This window comes from Solanum dulcamara, chromosome 11 (genome assembly GCF_947179165.1).
Source record: "Solanum dulcamara chromosome 11, daSolDulc1.2, whole genome shotgun sequence".
NCBI lineage: Eukaryota > Viridiplantae > Streptophyta > Magnoliopsida > Solanales > Solanaceae > Solanum > Solanum dulcamara.
In genome coordinates this window covers 62,509,522-62,531,410 of record NC_077247.1, presented here as the reverse complement: position 1 = coordinate 62,531,410, position 21,889 = coordinate 62,509,522, and the positions used below count along the sequence as shown (strand labels likewise).

The 21,889-nt window shown below is 35.3% G+C and overlaps 4 protein-coding genes across 5 annotated transcripts; 3 read left to right on the top strand and 1 right to left on the bottom strand.

The window, feature by feature from the left end:
• Positions 1–584: 584 nt before the first annotated feature.
• On the top strand, positions 585–6,304 carry LOC129872445 (COP9 signalosome complex subunit 3). The gene is made up of 11 exons (XM_055947435.1): positions 585–886; positions 1,371–1,486; positions 1,579–1,825; positions 2,620–2,677; positions 2,804–2,893; positions 3,337–3,402; positions 4,519–4,608; positions 4,772–4,930; positions 5,014–5,135; positions 5,707–5,779; positions 5,873–6,304. The coding sequence occupies exons 1-11, from the start codon at positions 690–692 to the stop codon at positions 5,939–5,941; spliced, it is 1,287 nt and encodes a 428-aa protein (XP_055803410.1). The 5' UTR covers positions 585–689; the 3' UTR covers positions 5,942–6,304.
• Positions 6,305–6,617: 313 nt separating this feature from the next.
• On the bottom strand, positions 6,618–9,492 carry LOC129872447 (kelch repeat-containing protein At3g27220-like). The gene is made up of 7 exons (XM_055947436.1): positions 9,131–9,492; positions 8,870–9,061; positions 8,554–8,783; positions 7,890–8,060; positions 7,493–7,598; positions 7,117–7,323; positions 6,618–6,944 (listed from the first exon to the last, which is right to left on the bottom strand). The coding sequence occupies exons 1-7, from the start codon at positions 9,323–9,325 to the stop codon at positions 6,777–6,779; spliced, it is 1,269 nt and encodes a 422-aa protein (XP_055803411.1). The 5' UTR covers positions 9,326–9,492; the 3' UTR covers positions 6,618–6,776.
• Positions 9,493–10,864: 1,372 nt separating this feature from the next.
• On the top strand, positions 10,865–15,570 carry LOC129873095 (cytochrome c1-2, heme protein, mitochondrial). The gene is made up of 8 exons (XM_055948100.1): positions 10,865–11,027; positions 11,312–11,386; positions 12,070–12,290; positions 13,022–13,301; positions 13,406–13,477; positions 14,746–14,862; positions 14,975–15,040; positions 15,121–15,570. Exons 2-8 carry the CDS (start codon positions 11,327–11,329, stop codon positions 15,235–15,237), a joined length of 933 nt encoding a protein of 310 aa, XP_055804075.1. The 5' UTR covers positions 10,865–11,027; positions 11,312–11,326; the 3' UTR covers positions 15,238–15,570.
• A 2,344-nt stretch (positions 15,571–17,914) lies between these two features.
• LOC129875078 (uncharacterized) lies at positions 17,915–21,060 on the top strand. 2 transcript variants are annotated; one of them, XM_055950509.1, is made up of 2 exons: positions 17,915–17,998; positions 19,477–21,060. In XM_055950509.1, the coding sequence occupies exon 2, from the start codon at positions 19,859–19,861 to the stop codon at positions 20,726–20,728; it is 870 nt and encodes a 289-aa protein (XP_055806484.1). In that variant the 5' UTR covers positions 17,915–17,998; positions 19,477–19,858; the 3' UTR covers positions 20,729–21,060. The 2 variants fall into 2 exon arrangements, with proteins under 2 accessions (XP_055806484.1, XP_055806485.1); XM_055950510.1 differs by having other exon boundaries at positions 17,917–17,998; positions 19,490–21,060.
• Positions 21,061–21,889: the final 829 nt, after the last annotated feature.

The window sequence follows — 21,889 nt, the reverse complement described above, 5'->3', positions numbered from 1 at the left end:
CTATTTCAATGATATCTATTTGAATATTCATATGCCTTATGTTATGCAATTAAGCATATTTTTTATATATTATCTTGATGTTCATAGAAATTCGTAATATTGAACTGTGTAAAATGGAAAGTGATCAACTAATGTGGACGGAATTATTTTGATGTCCATCAATATGGATAAATGGTAAATTCATAAAATTGACTATTTTATTTATGAATTTATAAGTATGGTGTAAAATAAAAAAAATGATCAACTAATATAAAACGGAGAAGATAGTTTATTTTAAAAGAATGATATGTGTTTACATATAAAAATAATTAATATTATATTTTGTATTATGCCATCATTGAGCTATTTCATACAAATATTATGGCACGTGTTTAATTATAGTTCACAAGTTTCAAAAAAAATTTAACACAAATAATATGGCATATTAGGACACAAGCTTTTCAAATTTTGTGCCAATCAGTTATATCATAGTATAATTTTTTTAATTTTCTTATCAATTCAAATTAGTCAGATAAATTAAAATAAAGGAAGTTTTTACGTGTTTAGATTAGTTGAAAAATAAAAATAAAACTGGCTTCTTTTTAGTATTTTTGTTAGAGGCCCAGTTGAAGCCTGAGCCCTTATTTAGCTCATATCGGAGAGGTGAGAGAATCAGGTTACACAATCTCTTCGCTGATCCGTCGGAAGAGATGAATCTGAACATGAATTCAATGGAATCGCTGGTTGCTCAAATCCAAGGGTTATCGAGCAATGCGTCAGACATAACTCAGCTTCACAACTTTCTCAAACAATCGGAAGAGCTACTCCATTCCGACTTCTCTCGATTGCTTTCTTCTCTAGCTGAACTCGATCCTTCTATTCACTCCCTAGGCTTCCTCTATATTCTGTAAGTTCCTTTTCATCCTCATCTGTTACTACTACTATCGCTTTACTTACAATCTAAAACTTAGGGTTTCTATTTATCACCTGCCATATGATTCCATTTTGTTCGTCGTGGGTTAAAATCCCAGTGGAGGCAAAATCAATAGGTGCTTTTTCCCCATCTGCCCTAATTTTGTTGGACAGAGTTACCTGTTAAGTTAGCCCGGACACCATGGTGATTATGAAAAAGAAAAGAAAGATTTCATGGACTAATTGATAAATAGGATTGTTATGGTCAACCCCAATAAATGTGGGATTGAGGCATAGTTGATTAATTGAGTGGTTGATTACATAATCTATATAAAAAAATATATATATGTGCAGAATTGAACCATCCATAGTATGGAGACCAGTATTTGTGTAACAGGCTTGCAGCTATACTGCGGGCGTTGTCTATTGTACTCTGTCTAGTGTATATTACTCATATGGTTGTGTTTGTTAACTAACAGGGAAGCATGCATGTCATTCCCAGTTGCAAAGGAGCAAGTTAATGAACTGCTTGTTTCTGTCGCTAGATTTATCAATTCTTGTTCTGCAGAGCAAATCTATTTGGCGCCCAATAAATGTAATTTGCTCTGATTTCTGGAATAGCTTTTGTCAATATTCCTGTTTATGGTCTAAATTATATTGAAGCGTGTCTGCAATTTGTGGTTGCAGTCATTTCTGTTTGTAAAAGGTTTAAGGATCAAGTTATCTTACTGGAAACTCCAATTCGTGGTGTGGCTCCAATGCTGACTGCTATTCGTAAACTGCAATCCTCCTCTGAGCAATTAACAACATTGCATGCCGATTTTCTTCTTCTTTGTCTATTGGCAAAGTGCTATAAAACTGGCTTCTCTGTGCTGGAGGATGACATATATGAGATTGATCAGCCACGGGACTTTTTTCTCTATTGTTACTACGGGTCAGTTGTTTCGGACTTTCAGCTTTGAAGTTATTTCAGTTGTGGTGGTTTCGTGCCCTTGCTAACATTTCTCTTAGTGATCCCTTTTTAAAAAAATTGGAATATTTTTTGTGGACATAGGATAGTTCAAGACATATTTAATTCATTAAGTCACGCTTTCCTATCAGTGTGTTTTATAATAACAAGAAATAGGAGAAACTTTGCTCTCCAATGAATATAGTATTTGCTTTTATAGTTATCTGGCAAAAGAATTAATTTTGTTCAAAAGCGTATGGTATTGGTATATTACATTTATCTACATCTGCCTTTTACTTTTGATATTGTTTACTTCTCCAAGCTAAAGACAAAGTTCTTAACAGCCCCATCCTCAAAAATGTAATTGTTTGCTGACCTTGCCTTTGGTGAAGGTCCTTAGTTTGAAGTGGGTCATGATAAGGGTGAAGCTATAGGGGAGAAGGAAAGTGAATCACAAGTGATGCACAAATTTTAGAATGACATTTGAGTAATTCAATATTTTCTTAATTAATTTCTATTCTGTTACTTGGATTTGAGGCACTTGAGCCGAGGGTCTTTCGGAAACAGCCTCTCTACCTCCTCGAGGTAGTGGTAAGGTCTGCGTACACTCTACCCTCCCCAGACCCCACTTAGTGGGATTCCATTGGGTATGTTGTTGTTGTTGTAATATGTTCTTAATTAAAACTCACTGATATATGATATTTCTGTCACTCTTTTGATTTTCTGGATTTGTGTCTTATACTTGTTGACATGTCTTATAATTTTTGACATATTACCAGGGGAATGGTTTGCATCGGACAAAAGCAGTTCCGCAAAGCAATTGAACTCTTGCACAATGTATATTACTGTTTTCTCATTCCATGTTTCCTTTATTGGTATTTGGTTTTGTTATTCCCTATTTGCAAGTTACTATATATGACTATATCTGTTAATTTGTGCTGATTCTAACTGTTATGCTTCTAGGTTGTGACGGCACCTATGTCTAGTCTAGATGCAATAGCAGTTGAAGCTTACAAAAAGTACATTTTGGTTTCACTGATTCATCTTGGGCAGGTGTGTTTTGCCACCATTTTTTAACTACTTTTGCTGTTAATTTATTTTGAAACTGCTGCATAAAAAAAGAAAAAAAAATACTTTTGGTGATAATTCTCCTAAGCAATACACTATCTTGTTGTTACGTCTCTGTTGGAGGGCAGTTTGTGAGATTTATGTGAGACTTTTCTGGGGCTTGAGCTTTCACTCAGTATAACCTTCCTATTTTACAATATATATGATATTATCATCCATGGACTCGTTTAGTTTGAGCCACAAAGAGCCAATTTTTTAATATGATTTTGGCTTGTAAATATGCACCCCACCCCCACCCCCACCCCCCACCCAAACAACAACAACAAATATGCAAAAAGTAAAAAAGAATATGACGAGTCATGTTTCCAATGTTTATTCTTGCTGGTTTTCATTCTCCTGATTAAATTGAGGTTTGCTTCGGATGGCAGTTCTCTACCAGTTTTCCAAAGTACACTTCTTCCGTGGCTCAAAGGAACTTAAAGAATTTCTCTCAGGTAATTATTTCAATTGTGCAAACATTGATTCCAAGTAGCACCGACTGATTTGCCCAAAGCCAAATGAAAGGAATTCTTTTCCCTCAAATGATTTGGTGACAATGCAAGCTCAGTTGAGTATGCACAGTTGGCGTTACAATGTTGATGTTAGAAATCTTGTACTGATTCAAGTGTTGTTTCATAATATAAACATTGCATTATTTTGTATTAGTAGGCTAGGCATAAAACTGCATAAATGATAATGAAACAAGAAATAGATGAATATCTAATAGAAGTGAAAGAAGGACGCATTTTTGTGTAGAGATATATGGTAGGCTTGATAGGGGATCATGAGTACTTTGTGTACATTACTACATATGTTTTGGCACACCATTTGGTGATTTAATACAATAGAAGTATAAAACTTGATGTATCCGAAAGTCACTGTTTAGAGTCATAAAACTGCTTTAGTAGGCTAGGCATAAAACTGCATAAATGATAATGAAACAAGAAATAGATCAATATCTAATAGAAGTGAAAGAAAGAACGCATTTTTGTGTAGAGATATATGGTAGGCTTGATAGGGGATCATGAGTACTTTGTGTACATTACTACATATGTTTTGGCACCATTTGGTGATTTAATACAATAGAAGTATAAAACTTGATGTATCTGAAAGTCACTGTTTAGAGTTATAAAACTGCATTAGTAGGCTAGGCATAAAACTGCATAAATGATAATGAAACAAGAAATAGATCAATATCTAACAGAAGTGAAAGAAAGAATGCATTTTTGTGTAGAGATATATGGTAGGCTTGATAGGGGATCATGAGTACTTTGTGTACATTACTACATATGTTTTGGCACCATTTGGTGATTTAATACAATAGAAGTATGAAACTTGATGTATCGGAAAGTCACTGTTTAGATTCCTCAAAATCTGTTTAGTGTACTCAGCGAAGAAATAAGGTTACCAGGTGGAAGTTTTTGAAATCCCAACAATATTTTCTAATATAAAGTGAATCTGTTAATTGGGAGGAGATTGAAGAGACGCCACATCAAGGATAATTGTCTGCAATGTGTGGTCCTTATCTGTGGAATATAACATAAACTACTTATTTGTTTCTTTTTGAGCAGCCGTACCTGGAGTTGGCAAGCAGTTATGGCACTGGAAAAATCTCTGAGCTTGAAACGTTCGTTCAAACAAACAGGGAGAAGTTTGAAAGCGTAAGTTTTTCTTGAGGTCAAACTGGTGCATTTCCTGATCTTCTAGCAGCTAAGATGAAAGTGTGGGTGCAAAGTGAAAGCTCTTTTATCCGGTCTCTCAACTCCAAACTCCCATGTTAGTCCATCTTTTGTGAAAGTTATAATAATCTTCATTATTTTTCAGGATAATAATCTTGGATTAGTGATGCAAGTAGTGTCTTCTATGTATAAGCGCAATATTCAGCGGTTAACTCAAACGTACCTGACTCTGTCCCTCCAAGATATTGCTAACACCGTCCAGCTAAGAGGCCCTAAAGAGGCAGAAATGCATGTGCTTCAGATGGTATCCTGCTTTTTAATCCACTGGATTGTGCAAGTCTTCCAACTTTGAATCTTGAAATGTTGATTTATTTTTTTTGGTTATAGATTGAAGATGGTGAGATATATGCAACGATCAATCAGAAGGATGGTATGGTTAGATTTCTGGAGGATCCTGAGCAGTATAAAACATGTGGAATGATTGAACACATTGATTCATCAATTAAGAGGTGAGACTTTTGTTGCTTCGGTCATTGGACATGGATATTCTAGAATGTAATTTCAGTTGCAGAAGTCTACATTTTTCTTGTTATCAGGATATCATTTTTCTGTCCAATGTGGTGACTATAGCTACTGATTGGCTTTTTAAGAATTTACATTTAATCTCAATCTCCCAATAAATTTGGAATGAATTTGAACTTCTGCACATGGTACTAAAGATGGATGATATGCACAAAAGGATGCCAATTTCCTTCCAGCATTTGGATATCTGCACCAATTGTACCTACATAAGGGAGGTGTTTCTATAAAACCAGTGGGTAAGGGAGGGTGAGATTGAAATTTAGTAGATGTTTACACAAATAGGTTGAGAATTTAACTTTGCATCACTTATTGATAGTAGAGTGAGGGTAAAGGATAGGGTTCTGTATCACATTACTTTAATCTTGACATATCTATCTCTCCGTGTACATATGTTTTAAAGAACCAACAATATGTGAATCCTGCTTTTATTGTTACTGTTCTATCAATTTCTATGAAAGGATATCTAAAAACTGCAATGATGTATGTTTTCTATTTCAGATTGATGGCGGTGTCGAAAAAGTTGACTTCTATGGATGAACTTATGTCATGTGACCCTATGTACCTAGGAAAGGTAAAAACTATGCCTAAGTCCTCTTTCGTTAACACTGCTAAATAGAACAAATGTATTTTTCACTAATTTAACTTGTGTTTACCTGCTATGTAGGTTGGTAGGGAGAGACAAAGATTTGATTTTGATGATTTTGACAGTGTTCCTCAGAAATTCACTATCTGAGACTAGCAAAGTTCAGTTTTCTGAGTAAATATGGCAAATGATGCTGATATGTTCATTTGAAATATAAGCAAACTTTAGTCCATTGACCTCAAGAAATGGATAAGGAAATAGATGTAGTTAACTCCTGGTTCAATCAGTGGTATCATGTTTGTTCCATTTGCCCTTCTGCTTTTCGTTTTGTGTGGGCAGGTTCAACTGCTCTTTCTAGTTGCAGTTAAGAGGCTAGGAGGATCATAATGTTCATCCTCTTTAGTGTACATTGGTGTTTTAGTTAAATTTGTTTAAAGAAGCAAGTTCCTCGAATGGATAGATATATCCCAGTTTTGGGTTATTACAAAAAGGGAATGGATAGCCTTCTTTCTACTCTTTTGTTTCTTTTGTCTTGCGGATACCCGCCTAGTTAGCGGAGCATGTAATGGCAAAATAAGATGCTTTGCATGGTCAACAACATTGTATTGCCCCATAATTTTGAGGATAAAAATCTTGAGTAGGTGTAGAACTCGACATGCTAAAAGCAACACTAGATGTGTAATGTTCAGTAATTAGATTTACTGAAGAATACTGCTAGTGCATGATTTTGTCGTCTTTCCCTACAAGTGGAATTCTAGACTCTTTTGACAAACTTTAAACGGAAGTCGGAGATGGTGACAGGCCACCTAAATCATACTGCTCTTAGTGTATGAACCTAACATTGACATTAAATAAAATTAAAAAGAAAAATGAAGAGAACTAGTATATGAGAATTCTATATTTTTCTTTGCAAACAAGGAATGAACTTGACTTGGACATTCAATATCATTGAAAAGCGACGGGGTCGGCAGGAATCAGTAACCTATCAGTGTAATATCAATTTGGTTCTCCACGTATCTCCTACTACTTTCCTGGGTTGTGGATTATCTGGTCCTCTATCCCGCTGTCCAGAGGTGAAATACAACCATCCATCCCAGAATCCTGCTTGTGTTGTCTTCGCCCGATATGGCATCTTTCCGATGACAGACCATGTCTGCACAAATTGTAAAAAAGAAAAAAAAAAACAATCTCAGAAGTCAAGAATGTTAAAAAGAAAATAAGTTGTGCAGTAACTCAAATTCAGCAAACAAGTACTTTTACGTAGTTTAAGACAGAGATATTGCCAACTTTGATGATTGTTTGGAGTGAAAAGAAAAGGTAAATACCAGTGTATTTAGGTTGAACTGGAACACCTCTCCAACTAAAATCATCCTTTTGGTCACTGGATGCTTCTCTGTTGTGCCTCCAACAATAACAATAGAATTATTTACAATAACCCAAGAACATTCTATGTGCGAAACCGGTTTTGGCATAGAAGGCAACCCTTTCCATTTCATACTTTCATCCAGCATATAAACATCTCCAAAAACCACCTGAAGCCACAAACATAGAAATTATAGTAACTTCCCCAAAAGAAATTTTAGATAAGACTATTGAAAGTTAAGACAGAACCTTGAGTTTAGTTGACCAAACTGAAACAAGAATGCTTAAGATTTAATAATCAGATAACTGAGCCTAGATAAAAACTATAGCAACATATACCTCGAACCTTCGTGAGCATTTAAAGATAGGGGAGCCAGGTTTGGCCATGAAATCGCCCTCTTGACCACCAATTACGTAAAGCCGATCACCAACAGCAATACAAGCCCTGTAGGGAATAGCCTCAAGATGAGGTCGCAGAACTGGGTATATACTTTTGAAGAAAGGAGAACACAATTTCCCATATGGATCTGTTAAGACTATGAATTGATATTTACAATTTCCCATATGGATCTGTTAAGACAGTATGAATTGATATTTACCAAAGTTTATGTTAATGACCATTCTCAAACTACTCAAGTTTGAACCATTTGGCCTTCAACATAATATTAACTTTTAATCTCCTCATAATTGTAAAATGGAACAAGGGCTACAGCTTAAGAAAGAACAACTGATAAACCTATGTGGTCCTCCGCGAGGAATGGGTACTTCCTTGCGCCATTGCTTCTCTAAGGCTTTTCCATTTGCCACTGCAAGACTCCAATGATCTATTCCAGGTGTATGGCGATTCTCTTTGCTTCCACCCATTACATGGAGCCTGCCTTTCCAAAGCTGAGTTGCTGGTGCATACCTGAAAAAACCCTAGTTATTACTCTAGTTTTGTGTATCAAACTCATCCATAAGGTACTTATTACTTCAATATGCTATCACTACGATGTAATGCTAAAATCTAGAACCTTTATAGTTTAATTATAACCGTGAAATCCCTTAGGACCAATGACTCGTAGTTTGAAACTTGATGGGTAATGGGCGCGTTCCTCTAGCCTTTTTCCACTTATATACCAGGCTTTGTCTGCTGCAGCAGAAATTGAAACCGTGGCGTGCGCCTAACCCAGACATTATATATTGCACCTTACCACTAAACCGAAGTCTAGGGGCAATGCTAATCCGGAACCTCAGCAGATGAGGATTTTGATGTATGAGAAATTGATATTACATCAACAACTCCGAGTTTGTCAAAAAACCCCATTTTCATATGTGCTTCTTACAAGAAATAAGGTACACAATCTAGTCTAGGTTTAATGTTACAAAAGACTTCTGAGAGATGTGGTGAGGACACATACCTTGGTGCTGGTAATGGTGACAAGCTTTCCCATTTTCTGGTCTGTGTGTCCAAAACAAATGTGTTTGCTGTAGGTCCCCTGCATTGGGGACCATATTGTCCTGTCACTATATATATGTATCTTCCATCAGTAGCCACCCCTAAATGTGAATTTGCCATATCTGTTGGGATTGGAAAACTCTCAATCCATGTATTTGTTGAAAAATTGTATACATCAACGTGAGAATGCACCTATACAAGCATACATAGTATCAGTTAACTTCTTAGATTTCAAGCTATTAATCCACCAAAAAAATTAAGAAGGGGGAGATGTTTACATGGTCTAGGTTTTCATATCCGGCAAACACGAAAAGCAAATCCTTAATCTGAAGAGAATAGCCATCCAAACGAGGCACAGGTGCAGATGCCATCTGTTCCCATTTCAATTCAGGAGCAGGCAAATCAGCATAGGTCATGGCTAACGCTCTCTCAGGGTAACGATCCCTATTACTTCCTCCTACATCCTGAATCTACAAAATGCAAAATTGGTCATAATCTCGTGCATATTAAAAGCAATCCCAAATCCTTTCTTAACTAACCTTTAGAGAATGATTGGAGAGGTTAGGAGAAACAATACGGTACTTGTCACGAGCCCAAGTGGTAGCAACGGAAACATAAGCAGAAGAAGAAGCGGAGTGAAAATCTCGGGTCAAGGAAATTCCAAGAAGAGCAACAAATGCAAGAAGAAGAATGATGGGTTTTGCAAAACTGTGTTTTGCTGTCGATCGTACCATTCTGTTGTGATAATAATAGTACAGAAGCTGAGGGACGAATACCCATTTGCGCCATTGATATACGATAGGTTTATTAGTTGGAGGATTGTTTAAGAGGAAGAAGCGCGGCTGCTAATGGTTTTTCACTTTGCCGTTGGTTTTCTGCCCCTCTTTTTTTTTTTTTCCTTAAGTTTATTTCTGGTCTCCTCCCTCTTCTTTTGGATGAAAAAATGAATATTGACGGATTGGATTGGAATTAAAAATATTAAAATGGATTGAAATAAAAATTAGATTGGATTAATAACCCGTTCAAATTTATTTTGAGATCAAATGGGTTAAAATTATGACTCATCCAATTTGACTCGCTTAATCTCAATAATTTTAATATATTATTATTTATCTTTTCTAACTACAATTTAAATTTCAACTCAAGAAAATAAAAATAATAATTTACAAATAGATGGATTAATTTTTAAAAATATAAAATAGATAGTAATTCATACCTTTATTACGAGAACATACATTATATCAATGCAAATAAAGAGCCTTAAAACGGATTGAAATTGGAGATTAAGTTGAGCTCAATTGAAGATTCTTTTAAAATGGTTAAGACTTGAATAGGTTGAGATTAAATTCAATACAAATTATCTTGAGTCCAACCAATAAAAATTTAGACGGGTTACCTATATTTGGGCTCATTTTGACACCCCTGTTCCTTGCCATAGAATTTATCAATCACTTTCTTTTTTCTTCATATTTCTATATGTAGAAACCAGATAAAATACTCCCTCCCTCCCGAAACAACAAGTGCGGCTTACTCGAGTCGCAAAAACACTCATTTATTCTATTTTAATATTTCACTTCTAAATATTCTTATTCGGGGTAAGTCTAAGTTGTGTCATAGTCTATAAAATTATTTTTCCTTTTCGTTGGCCTACTTTTGCCGCTTTTTACTTCTATCACCATCAATCTCTCACAACTCCTTAATGAGGTATTTGCGCACTTCTTCCTCCCATCTTGCACCATATAATCTCAATCCTAATTATAACTCTCTTGTTATATTCACACATCTACCTGAGTATCTTCATCTCTTCTACCTTCATTTTTTTAACGTGCATTATTGACTGATCAATACTTTGTCCATACAACAATATTGGTCTATCTATCGCTCTACAGGACTTACCTTTAAGCCGTAGCGACATGTTCTTATCGCACAGTACCTTGGAGGCGAGTCCCCACTTCACCACCCTACTCAAATACAATATGCGACATAGTTAAACTCATAGGGTATGCTTGTGCATGGATCTTCACCTTCACCTCCACCTCATTCGTAATGTTACTGAATTTGCATTTTAAATACTTTATTTTATATATTATATTTTAATATATATAAGAAGTATATATTTGTTAACTATTATTTTGGGTGACGGCTATATAGTGTAAAAATTACAAAAAGTTTACACAGTTAAACTCTACTTCTCCTTTGGGCCAACTTTCTTTGATCCTCCAAAGGTCCAACTAAATAAGCTGGGTTGTCTTCTTCTTTGGGCCCAACGCCATTTATTATCGGAAGGCCCAACGAGAAAGATAGAACAGCTCGTGCTGGAGAAAAACCTCCTCTTGGAATATTCTGAATAGTTTTGAGACTAGTCTGGTTTTCCGGATCTCTCAGGCGCTGTTTGTCCTATCGCCGTCGATCAATCCTCTCTACGGTCCTTTTCCGGTGAGCTTATTTTCCCTCTTCTCTCCTCAATTTCTTCGAAGCTGTTGCTTGTTTCATTTTGAAAAGCATCCTAGGATTCGCCTTACTTGTTGACGTTGTTTTAAGTAAAAGGAATTTGCAGATCTCAGAAAGTTGTTTGCTAGGGGAATAGGGACCTGTCGAAGGAGTTAGCTTAAATTAGTAGTCCGTTCTTAGGCGTATTGACCTTGGTGTAAAATAATCAAATCTGTTGAGTTATGTTTTATGTTATGTTTCCTGTTTTAACTTTTCTGATTTTCTGACAGAGGGATTGACTAATTATGTTGGGAGGTAGAGCAGTCCATCGGTTATTAGGCCGGAAATTTCAATCTGAATCCACGGTATGGCTGTACATCGCTTTCTTCTTAGCCGTTGTTTATACTCCGAGTCATTGCTTTATGTATATCCGGAGAATTTATTGCCTTCAAAGTGCCTACCTTCTTAATCTCTTCAAAATGTTTTTGTTCTCCTTTTTGTGTACACACTGATGTCTCGTATTGAAATGCATTTCATTGGCTATACTGGAAACACATTTCAAAGCTGTTTATTTTTTGTTCGAGAATATGTTGGGTCATATTTGATTTCTGTGTACGTAGAAGAGTAATTTATAGTAGAGGCTTAATATTTTTAAGACTAGTAGAAGTGGGTTCTATTGAAATTGGTGTACTAAAATTGTATCGAATATATTCAATCAAGCAAACTGGAAAGTTCTCTGTGACAATGTAAATTGGAAAGAGGAATCAGCATTTTGTGAGCCTGCATTTAATTGTTTTTTGTGAATGGGATCTGCATTTTCCTGCTTGTGTTTGCAGTTATATAGGTAAAAGTGTTGTACTTCCTGATCACTTAACATCCTTATTGTGGCCATATGCCAAAAGTTAGTCTGAGAAATCACCTAGCTGTGCTTTAGCTCATATCTGATGTGGGAAATATTGTGATTGTTACTCATTTAGTTGAAAGACTTTGGGTCCTATGAATTTCAAGTTGTACAAATTTTTTTCATTAAAACTACATGAATTTGCAGGCCTCTCCAATTTTATCACCCTTTGTTTCCAAAAAAGCTCAAGAAGAATTTGGATCTCTGGGCATGAAGTCCTTCAGAACATTAGCACTCATTGGAGCGGGTGTATCTGGACTCTTAGGTTTCGCGACAGTAGCATCTGCTGATGAGGCTGAACACGGATTGGAATGTCCAAGCTATCCATGGCCTCACGCAGGAATTCTTAGTTCATATGATCATGCTTCGTGAGTTTCTCCTGAATCTCTTATTCCCCCATGGCTCTCTGTTGTCTTTTTGTTCTCTGCTTTCATTCACCCCCTCCCCCACTTTCCTTGTCCCTTCAGAAAAAAGGATAAAGACTTCAGGCTTTTACGTGTATTTGTGATAAAGAATGTTCTGTGAAGTGCATGCTTCCATTCCTTTAAAGTTTAAAGAAAAAGATAAGGATTTCAGGATATCTGCTGATTTTATGGTAGAGGAATTTTTCCAGGTGCATTTCAACAATTATACAGCTCAATCACTTAAAGAACACTACATTCTGTTTGCATTTATCTGCATTGCATGAAATGGCCTTTATAAATGAAGTGTTATTTCTTTCTCATGTTTGGCCTAAAAACATGGAAGCTTCATATATGATATGGAATAATGCCAAAATTTTTGGATGTGGCATCATTTAATTCCCAAGTACCAACTATGAAAATTGCTGCTTGTCATTTGGTTTACAAATGTACTTCTTGTCTCTTTAGTTTTAAGATGCCAATACATAGAACATGGAAACTCTTTGCATCTTTAAGCTGATAAGATATTCCACATTTTACATGACCTTATCAAAAGAAAAAAAGATATTGTGCATTGCTTAAATTTATACTTCTGGGACTGGGATAAAAAGAAAGTGGTCGAGACCTGCTTACAGAATTCAACTAACTGTATAGTCTTATTTTAGTTGAATCATTTTGGGTGCTCTTTTGGCAATCAGGATTCGCCGTGGTCACCAGGTTTATCAACAAGTATGTGCATCTTGTCATTCAATGTCACTTGTTTCATATCGTGACTTGGTCGGGGTGGCATATACAGAGGAGGAAGTAAAGGCTATGGCAGCTGAGATTGAGGTGGAGGATGGGCCTAATGACGAGGGTGAAATGTTTACTCGTCCTGGTAAACTGAGTGATCGTTTTCCTCAGCCATATTCAAATGAAGCAGCTGCTAGATTTGCTAATGGGGGAGCCTACCCTCCAGATTTAAGTCTTATTACAAAAGTATTTCCTCCTTTCTGTTTCCATTTTTTTAGGATGAACCTCCTTTCTGTTTCTGTCATCATTTACTGTCATCTGCCCCATTTAGCTTACATACTGTCTCTCAGGCACGCCATAATGGTCAAAACTATGTGTTTGCTCTTCTAACTGGCTATCGTGATCCTCCTGCTGGTGTTTCGGTATGTATCATTGTTCTTTGTGTATCTTAGACTCTAATTTTGTATCTTTAAGCCTTTATACCTTCTGCACTGTTGGTTTTCGACTTCTAATATGGAATTTTTTTTCTTTTAATAATCAAGAAATCCCCGAGGGGCAGTGGACCTTTTAGTATGAAATGCTTTTTCCCTTTATTATGTAGCTGGTTGTGTAGCCTAAATGGCCTGAACAACTTTGTAAAGTAGAATTAATTTTCCTTCACGTTTCTCTCAAAACACTTTGTATCCTCTCATGTTTGTCTCGAAGTTGTTTTATTCTTTTTGTTACTGTACTTATGTTGTGGTCCAGAAAAGAAATTACCCCTAACATATGACACAAGAACATGATGACATGTAAGAAAAGTAGGATAAGTCTCCAGCCCTCATCATGATGTGTTCGACACTGCAGCTGTGAGGACAGGGTTTGTGAACTGTTTTGTCACTGATAGGCATCTTATTCTATGTAGTCTGAAACTGTGACCTGAATTGAAATCAACAATCCTACAGCACAAATTCATTCATTTAACCAAATCACTAGTGGAAATCGAGAAGTGAGAGAATCAGAGTATGTTGGATCACTGATAGTTGCATAGGATAATGTTGAATATGACATGACAATTTATGATCCTGATTGTAGGATTGTTTTAGATCCATTCAGACAGTAGATCTTAAGACTTCCCTCAGTAACATTGATCCTAGTATCCTACTAATTTGTCAGCTTTATGAAATTCTTTTGTTGTATTTTCTTAACTTGTATGAGCTGTGCAACAAATTCCTAGACCAACAGGTGCAAGTAAACCCTATTCTATAATAACTAACCCAGGTATATTATCAACTTTTTTTCTTAAGCTCGTTGTGAGCTTTTCATATTTTCAAATATGAAATATACTACTTGTTTGTATATTTGCTTGGCTCTTACGGTCCCACTATGATTAGTATATTTGCTTGGATCTTACGGTACTCACTGGGTATGTTGTTGTTGTTGCTTGGATCGTACGGTCCTACTAGTATGATCCAATCATGGGATCCTAAAATGATCCTATCTAGGATCTCCATTCTAGAAACATTACATGGCGCATTTGTTGGTTTGCTTACTTGGCCTTCCTAATTGTTGTGGTTGTTTGTGAGCATAATCTAATCAAAGTCAACCATTTTATTAGCCGAAGATAATTAGATTACTAGATTTTTTGTCCACACAATACTGGCGTTCCTTGTCTGTTTTACTGATCTATCAAGCTACAACCATTCTATAGATTCGTGAAGGACTGCACTACAATCCTTACTTCCCTGGTGGAGCTATTGCAATGCCAAAAATGCTTAATGATGGTGCTGTTGAGTATGAAGATGGTGTCCCTGCAACAGAAGCTCAGGTTGGTCCCTTTGTCACTTGATTGGAGTTCTATGCATGTAGTTTTGTTGACATGAGCTACACTACTATGTTTCAGTATAAATAAGCTAATTTGTCCTTGTATTGTTGTGTAGATGGGGAAAGATGTGGTGTCATTTTTAACTTGGGCTGCTGAACCAGAGATGGAAGAGAGAAAGCTGGTTTGTTGTTTTTGGTATTTGCACTATGTTTGTGTTGTTACTATATGTTAGTTTCTGATATATTTGCATTTCCACTACAGATGGGCTTCAAGTGGATATTTGTACTGTCCCTTGCACTACTTCAAGCTGCTTACTACAGGCGTTTGAGGTGGTCTGTTCTCAAGTCACGGAAGCTGGTCCTTGATGTTGTCAATTAGAACACTCCCCCTATTCGAGTTTTTGTGGAGCAGGCAAATAATATTATCTTTCTCAAAATGCTTTTGTTGTTTGAGGTCTTACTCTGGAATGGCCTGTTTTTTGGTAAAGCGAACAGGCTAAAATTTTCTTCTATTCGAAATCAAAATAAGATGCCCGTGTAATTTTGAAGTTTGACTTTTATAGGGGAGACATCCTCGTGTTGTTTTTGAGGTTGTAACCCGTGTTTGTGGAGCTTTGTCGATTTGGCTGTTGTGAAACTTTACTCTCCAGATTTATAGTTTTGTGACTTAACATACAATTTTATTGCACTTAAAATCCTATTCCAAGGGTTACCAATACGATTAATCGCATAAGAATTTTAGTAGTAAGTTTATTGTTATTGGTTGGCGGATTTGCAGTTTACGTGTGTGACTATGAATAATTCACTACTCTTCTCTGACAATTAAGAGTGTTTTCGCCGCCTTGTCATTGAAATTCTGCTTAGTTAGATAATATGATATAAACGTGATTGTAATTCTTGCCTAAAATGGTAAAATGTGTGTCAGCTAAATACGGTGTAATAAAGTGACTTAAATCTAAATGGTAAATTTTAGATAAGAAGTGTATTAATAAATAACTCCAAAACTTGCCTATGTTAATGGTGTGGTGGTATTTGACATAATTTGAAATGGCTGTAACCAATTTTATAAATTAGCCATGCAACTTGGTAGAATTACATTCTTGTATACTGAGGCAAATTTTATCATCTACAATAGTATTTTCTTTACTATATGTCACTATTTTTTCTCTCTTGAAGGAGAGAGGTTATTAAGAGACCACATTCAACGCACGATGTAAGGTATAGAGCTCGTTTGGATGGGCTTTAAGTTGGTCAAAATCAATTTATAACCCTTTTTTAGTTTTTGAACGTGTTTGTCTAATGCTAACTTTAAGCCATAAAGTTCTTAAAGTCAGTCTAAAATGAAAAATTAGGATTCCTAACCTTTTTTTTTCTAAGTGCTTAAAGTCATTTTCTTTGACCATGGAGATTACTTTTATATCCCTTATATTTTAACTAAATTCTCAAACTACCCTTTTTATTTTTTTAACCCTAAAATTCACATCATTTGCCTCATTTTAGCACTTTTATCCAAACACTCAACTGTTTATTTATAAAAATAACTTTTAGCACTTCAAAGTTCTAAAAACACTTCATACATAAAAATTATTTTTTTAAGCCTATTCAAACGGGCTCATAATATCCCAATCTAATTGCGTTTTCTTTTCTCCTCTGGTAATTTTTATGAAAAGAAGGGGACAGAACTTGTGCCTTTTGAACCAATTAGAAACCAGCCAATGGCCATGTTCCACATAACCTCAACTTGTCTATTCCATCTGGCGTCCACCACGTGTCCTTTCCATTAACATCATACTATGAGAAGGGGAACAAAGAAGAATTGAAGTCCTTGTATATTTTGATTGGATATAGGTGAATTATTGAAGCAAACGAGTTGTTTATTGGTGCTCAAGATTTGATCTTATATAAAATTAGATTTCCTATCTTAGATTCTGTAAACGACAAGTACATAGGTGTCCACTGTCCATTCCACAATACAATTTCAAGACAAAAAAAATTACTAATAAATTTCTTTCAACAACTAAAAGAAGTAGTAACATAGAGATGCCAACTCATTGGGGGATACAACGTGTCGTAACAAGTAGAAACACATCCATTCAAACAGATAAATTGTGGGTACGCCACTATATACGATTATTAGTTTTGACTTAATTTAGTGTTATATATACTTCACACCAATTGACTATTTAGCAATCCTATATGTCTCATCACCAATATTGAATGATTGCTCTACCACTTCTACATGATAAATAACCTGTTAGTTATGGTGAATTTTTTTAATTATATTAAGCGGTATAATTTTTCATTGAAGGAATATCAATCGCAGCCTCTTTTTATTATAACAAATTAAATTATACTTTAAGGCTGCAAGACATAAGTCATAAGGTATAATAATCACAGGATAAAATGTAGGACTATTCTATCCTGTATTTGGTTAAAAATATTAGATAATCCTAGGATTATTTATCCATTATTTATACCTTAATAATGAGATAAGTTATCTCATATATATATATGATGGAATAGCTTATTTCGAGATAATTAATTTCAGAATAACTTGTTTCTAACCAAACGACCCCAAGGAATAGTATTGCTGGGAGTGAGGACCACATAGAAGCACTCGAACAATATATGACACATGGTGTCGCATATGAAGATAGAAGCAATCGATCCTCTCATTTTATTGTCTCACTTTCCAAAAGCGGTCGAGAGAAATTTCATATTAAAGTTTATTTATTATTTCAAAAAAAAAATTAATGAGAATATATCTGTTAAAGTTTGTGCTTGTGTAGAAGCGCGCAGATCTGACGATGGACCTAAAATATTTAGATTAATATATATAATGTTTCAAATTAAAGATGAAGTAAACGTTATAATATAAAAAAGAAGGGATGAAGCAGTAGTAGTAATAATAATAATGTGGAAGGCAATTCCTCTAGAAACTACAATATTATGCCATGTGTAATGTAAAGGAGAGAAAGCATCTATCTATATGAATGTGTATGCATATAATATATACCCAATTGAGAATTGCCTCAAAACTCATGACAAATGAAGAGTTATATGATCACTAGACATATAATTATCCTCAAGCTAAGAGACAGCAGGAAGCAACTCATGATATACACAACCATCAACTTGAGGTAAAATTATCTCTCTCCAAAATACACAAACAAACATATCACTTTGCCATTCATTCTTTTATCGGAGGGAGCAACCTAAGATAGAATAGATCATCGGAACAGTATAATAGATACTCTTTAGCAATTAATTATCTTGTTGCATGTCTTCCATTATATATCTTATGCTCCTAGAATTTGAATTAAATTTTCTGTTTCCATTGGGAGGAGAGAGTATAAGAAAATGTGTTATAGTCCAGTACTATATATAACACATTAGAAAATTATCTAGTTATTACTATCTGAAACCCAAACTAGTTACATTGTTAATAAAAAATATATCTTTGTCAATAAATTTTGAGTCTAACTCAGGCTCAAATGGTAGTTTATAAGGGAAGATTGCCCAAAACCAATATAAAGTGTCCAAATTCTCCCCATCCCCACATCAATGGGATTCAATACGTACCCCGCTAGCTTCAGGCTCAGAGAATCAATTGTAGCTTTACAGATCAAACTTTAGTAAGTTTGAATTATGGGAAATATAAATAGAGGAGTAGTACTCAATAAATAATATTAGGGTCATATATTTGATTCTTTGGTCGAATACTTTACCAGGCTTTTTGTCTTTCTTTTTCGCTTCCTATGGTTTTCCAGGTCTCATCAATCATTATATATAACAATTTTAATTGTACGAATTAATAGTTTCCATGCGTAAGACAATTCTCCTTCAGTGTGCTTACAAGTTAATAATTTCTATGTTATCAATGAATATTCTTAAAATAAATACAATATTGTAGCTCCACCTTAGCATGTTGGTACGGCGGAAGGGGCCGGTCTGATTTTTCGTTTTATATAATATACAATCAGTAGCAATAAATTGAAATTCCTTATTTTTCAACCAAGCTTATATATTTGGCAGAGATAAGTTATTAAATGGTTAACAAAGAGAAAAACGAAAAGCAAGAGTAATTTGTATATATGTAGGAAGAAAGCACCTCACTATCATAATAATAATAATAAGAAGATAAATGAATGGAAAGGCAAGGTGGCATCAGATTCTCTATTGAATTGTCATTGTTGTGTGACCTAACCTTGACCAACCTATTAATATTTCATTGGGTGGGACCTAATATTCATCTGAACCATCCACGCGGCCAATCTCCAACTTCCCCAACATGCCTTGTCATCACTTGCCTCTTGCTAACCCATATTCTTCACTTCAAAACATAGCTAATAGCTTATACACATCTAATATTTTTTAATTATAAATATTATCTGATTACAATTAATAAATCCAATCAGTTTTTTTCTTTGACTCGTCCATTATTGTATCGACACATTCTATTTGTTTTTATAAACACAATCACTTCGCATTTGTGTTCTCTAGGAATTGAAATCAAGTTTTCTATAAATTCATTCATTTGTAAATATGCATCACCATATTTCCTTTATACTTTGTACCAAAAATAAATATCAACTTGAAAATTATTTATTTATGTTAGATAATATTGCTAGGGCGAACCAGCGGTGATACAAAAAGAATTCAAACAAATAGACACGCGTCCAATTAATGGAACCTCCGAGAAAAGCATTCCCACTTTGCTTGAATCAAAGGTACAAACGTGTCGCCTTTTTTTTTCCTCAGTGCTCTCTATACGTGACTTACCCTTATTGGTTCTCACTGTCACCCCAAGCAAACCAACTCTATTTTCATGGGACCCACTTGATCTCTTCCCACCAATCACATCTCTCACTGTTTAAGGTTAACTCTAGACACGTGGTGCTTCCTTACCCTACGAACTGTGCCTGTAACTATGATAATCGTCTCGGCAATCCGGCAAAACTAAATTATTTCTGTCTATAAACCACTCTGCAACAGCCCGAATGGACGTTGGCAATACTTGGACCCGCCCTGGATACCCAGGTACCATCAAAGATACCAAGATAATCAACAACACCATGCTGAGATTCCGGCCTATTGCGCCTAAGCCCGTAGCTAATTCTTCGGGCTCGGGCTCTACGCCGGAAACTCACAACGTAGATGTTGCTGGAAAAAGAAGAACAAAGAGAAAGTACGTTAGAGTAAAGAAAAACAACAAGTGCAAGAATAAAAAGGAAGAGAAAGAAAAAAGTGATGGATCGTTGGTGTTGGATGATCATCAAACGGTTGTGACTCTTCAGCTACTGCCGGAAAGTAGCGGAGGAATTAAAAGTTCGCCGGAGAACAGATCTTACCCAAAAACCATCAATTTTTTTGTGCAAGAGCGATCTATATGGATGAATAAAAATATTTTATCAATCGGTGCACCGGATCCGTCAGATGATATCCGATCTCCGACAGTTGTGGAATCGTTGGTAATGGTAGACGGTATAACAAACAGTACTTTGGTTGATTTATCAGCCTTAGGAAGTACGGACATGGAGAAGATGATGAATCTGCAGCGTGACACGTGTCCAGGATTTATATCGGACGGTTTAGAAAGCGTGAAGTGGGTGAATCTGGCGTATCGGAGAATGATATATCCGGTTGATGATGGAGGAGAGCCGCCGGAGATGACGGTGCGGTTGGTTGTGAAGGAGAAAAAAAGTGCACCGTTATTGTTATTGTCAGTTTTTGCATGCACAGTAAGAATTGTGTATACATGGAAAGAAGTGAAGCAGGCAAGGACAATGCCTTGTGATGGATGGAAGATGGACTTTGGGGGATTTGCATGGAGATTTGATGCTAAGGCTGCACTTAGCTTGGGCCGTTAGAAGGGTAAATAAATCCTTCGCAATAGTAATTCAATCTAGCAAGAAGAATACTTCAATTTCCCTCTAGCATTGCTATACATCAGGTAATGTTATTATTATATATGTCATGGGAAATGATGATATGGAACCCTAAGTGAGAAAAATAATGATCCCTAAAATTTGTGCTTTTGCAGATAATTAAATCTAGTGCAAAAATGATGCCTAGATTTTCTTATAATTCAAAACTCTACTTCTAAATGTAAAAAAGGCTTGCTGGAAACTAGGAATTGATAACAAACGTACAAGTCTTATTATTCAGCTTTAATTTCAATGCAACAACTACTTATTGTTGAGCAAGGAAAGCAAATCATACTTGAAGACCTTGACTAAATGAAAACACTACATGTACACTCTTCTTAGACTTGTTTAAAAAATTCCATGCCAAACACACTTAAAATAATTAATAAAGTACTTCTCTTTCGAAGCTTTACTTAATATTGAATATAATGGATTTTGTTGAAATGAAGAACTAAGAAATTGATATCAAACGAAGTGTGTATAACTTGAGGGATTTGTTGTTACTAGACTTCAAAGTTCTTTCAGATGAAATCAGTTCGAACACGAATAATGTTTTTTAACAACAAAAAATTTCATCTTATATCCCATAATTATATCATCTCATTTCCAACATTTCATTTATCTTTAAATGTTTTCAGGACTGGAGACAAATTTTTCATACTCTACAGTTTTCCAAACATCAATTCTGAATGCTAGGTTAATCATTTTCCATAGAGGAGTGCAAAATTCATCCACACCCACACATTGCATTGTTTTGATATCAAATAAATGTATTGACTCCCAAATACCTACAACAAATTGAGAAATAAAACTAAACATGTACAAAATTAAAATGGAAAAAAATTATATATGCTAGAGAAAATCTACAGTGAGCTTACAACAAGAATGTGAATTATGCTGCTATGCACACTAGACCTAAAGAGGAAATTTCCCATTACTCTCCATATTGTCTCCTAGTTTGTTCAAAGTAATCGTCTGACTAACTTTTTGGTCAAAGAAAATTAGTGAGTACAAAGCACAATATGCATCGGATATATACTCTCTCCGTTTTAAAAAAAATAACTTGATTTAATTTGACACGATATTTAAAAAAAAAAATTAATT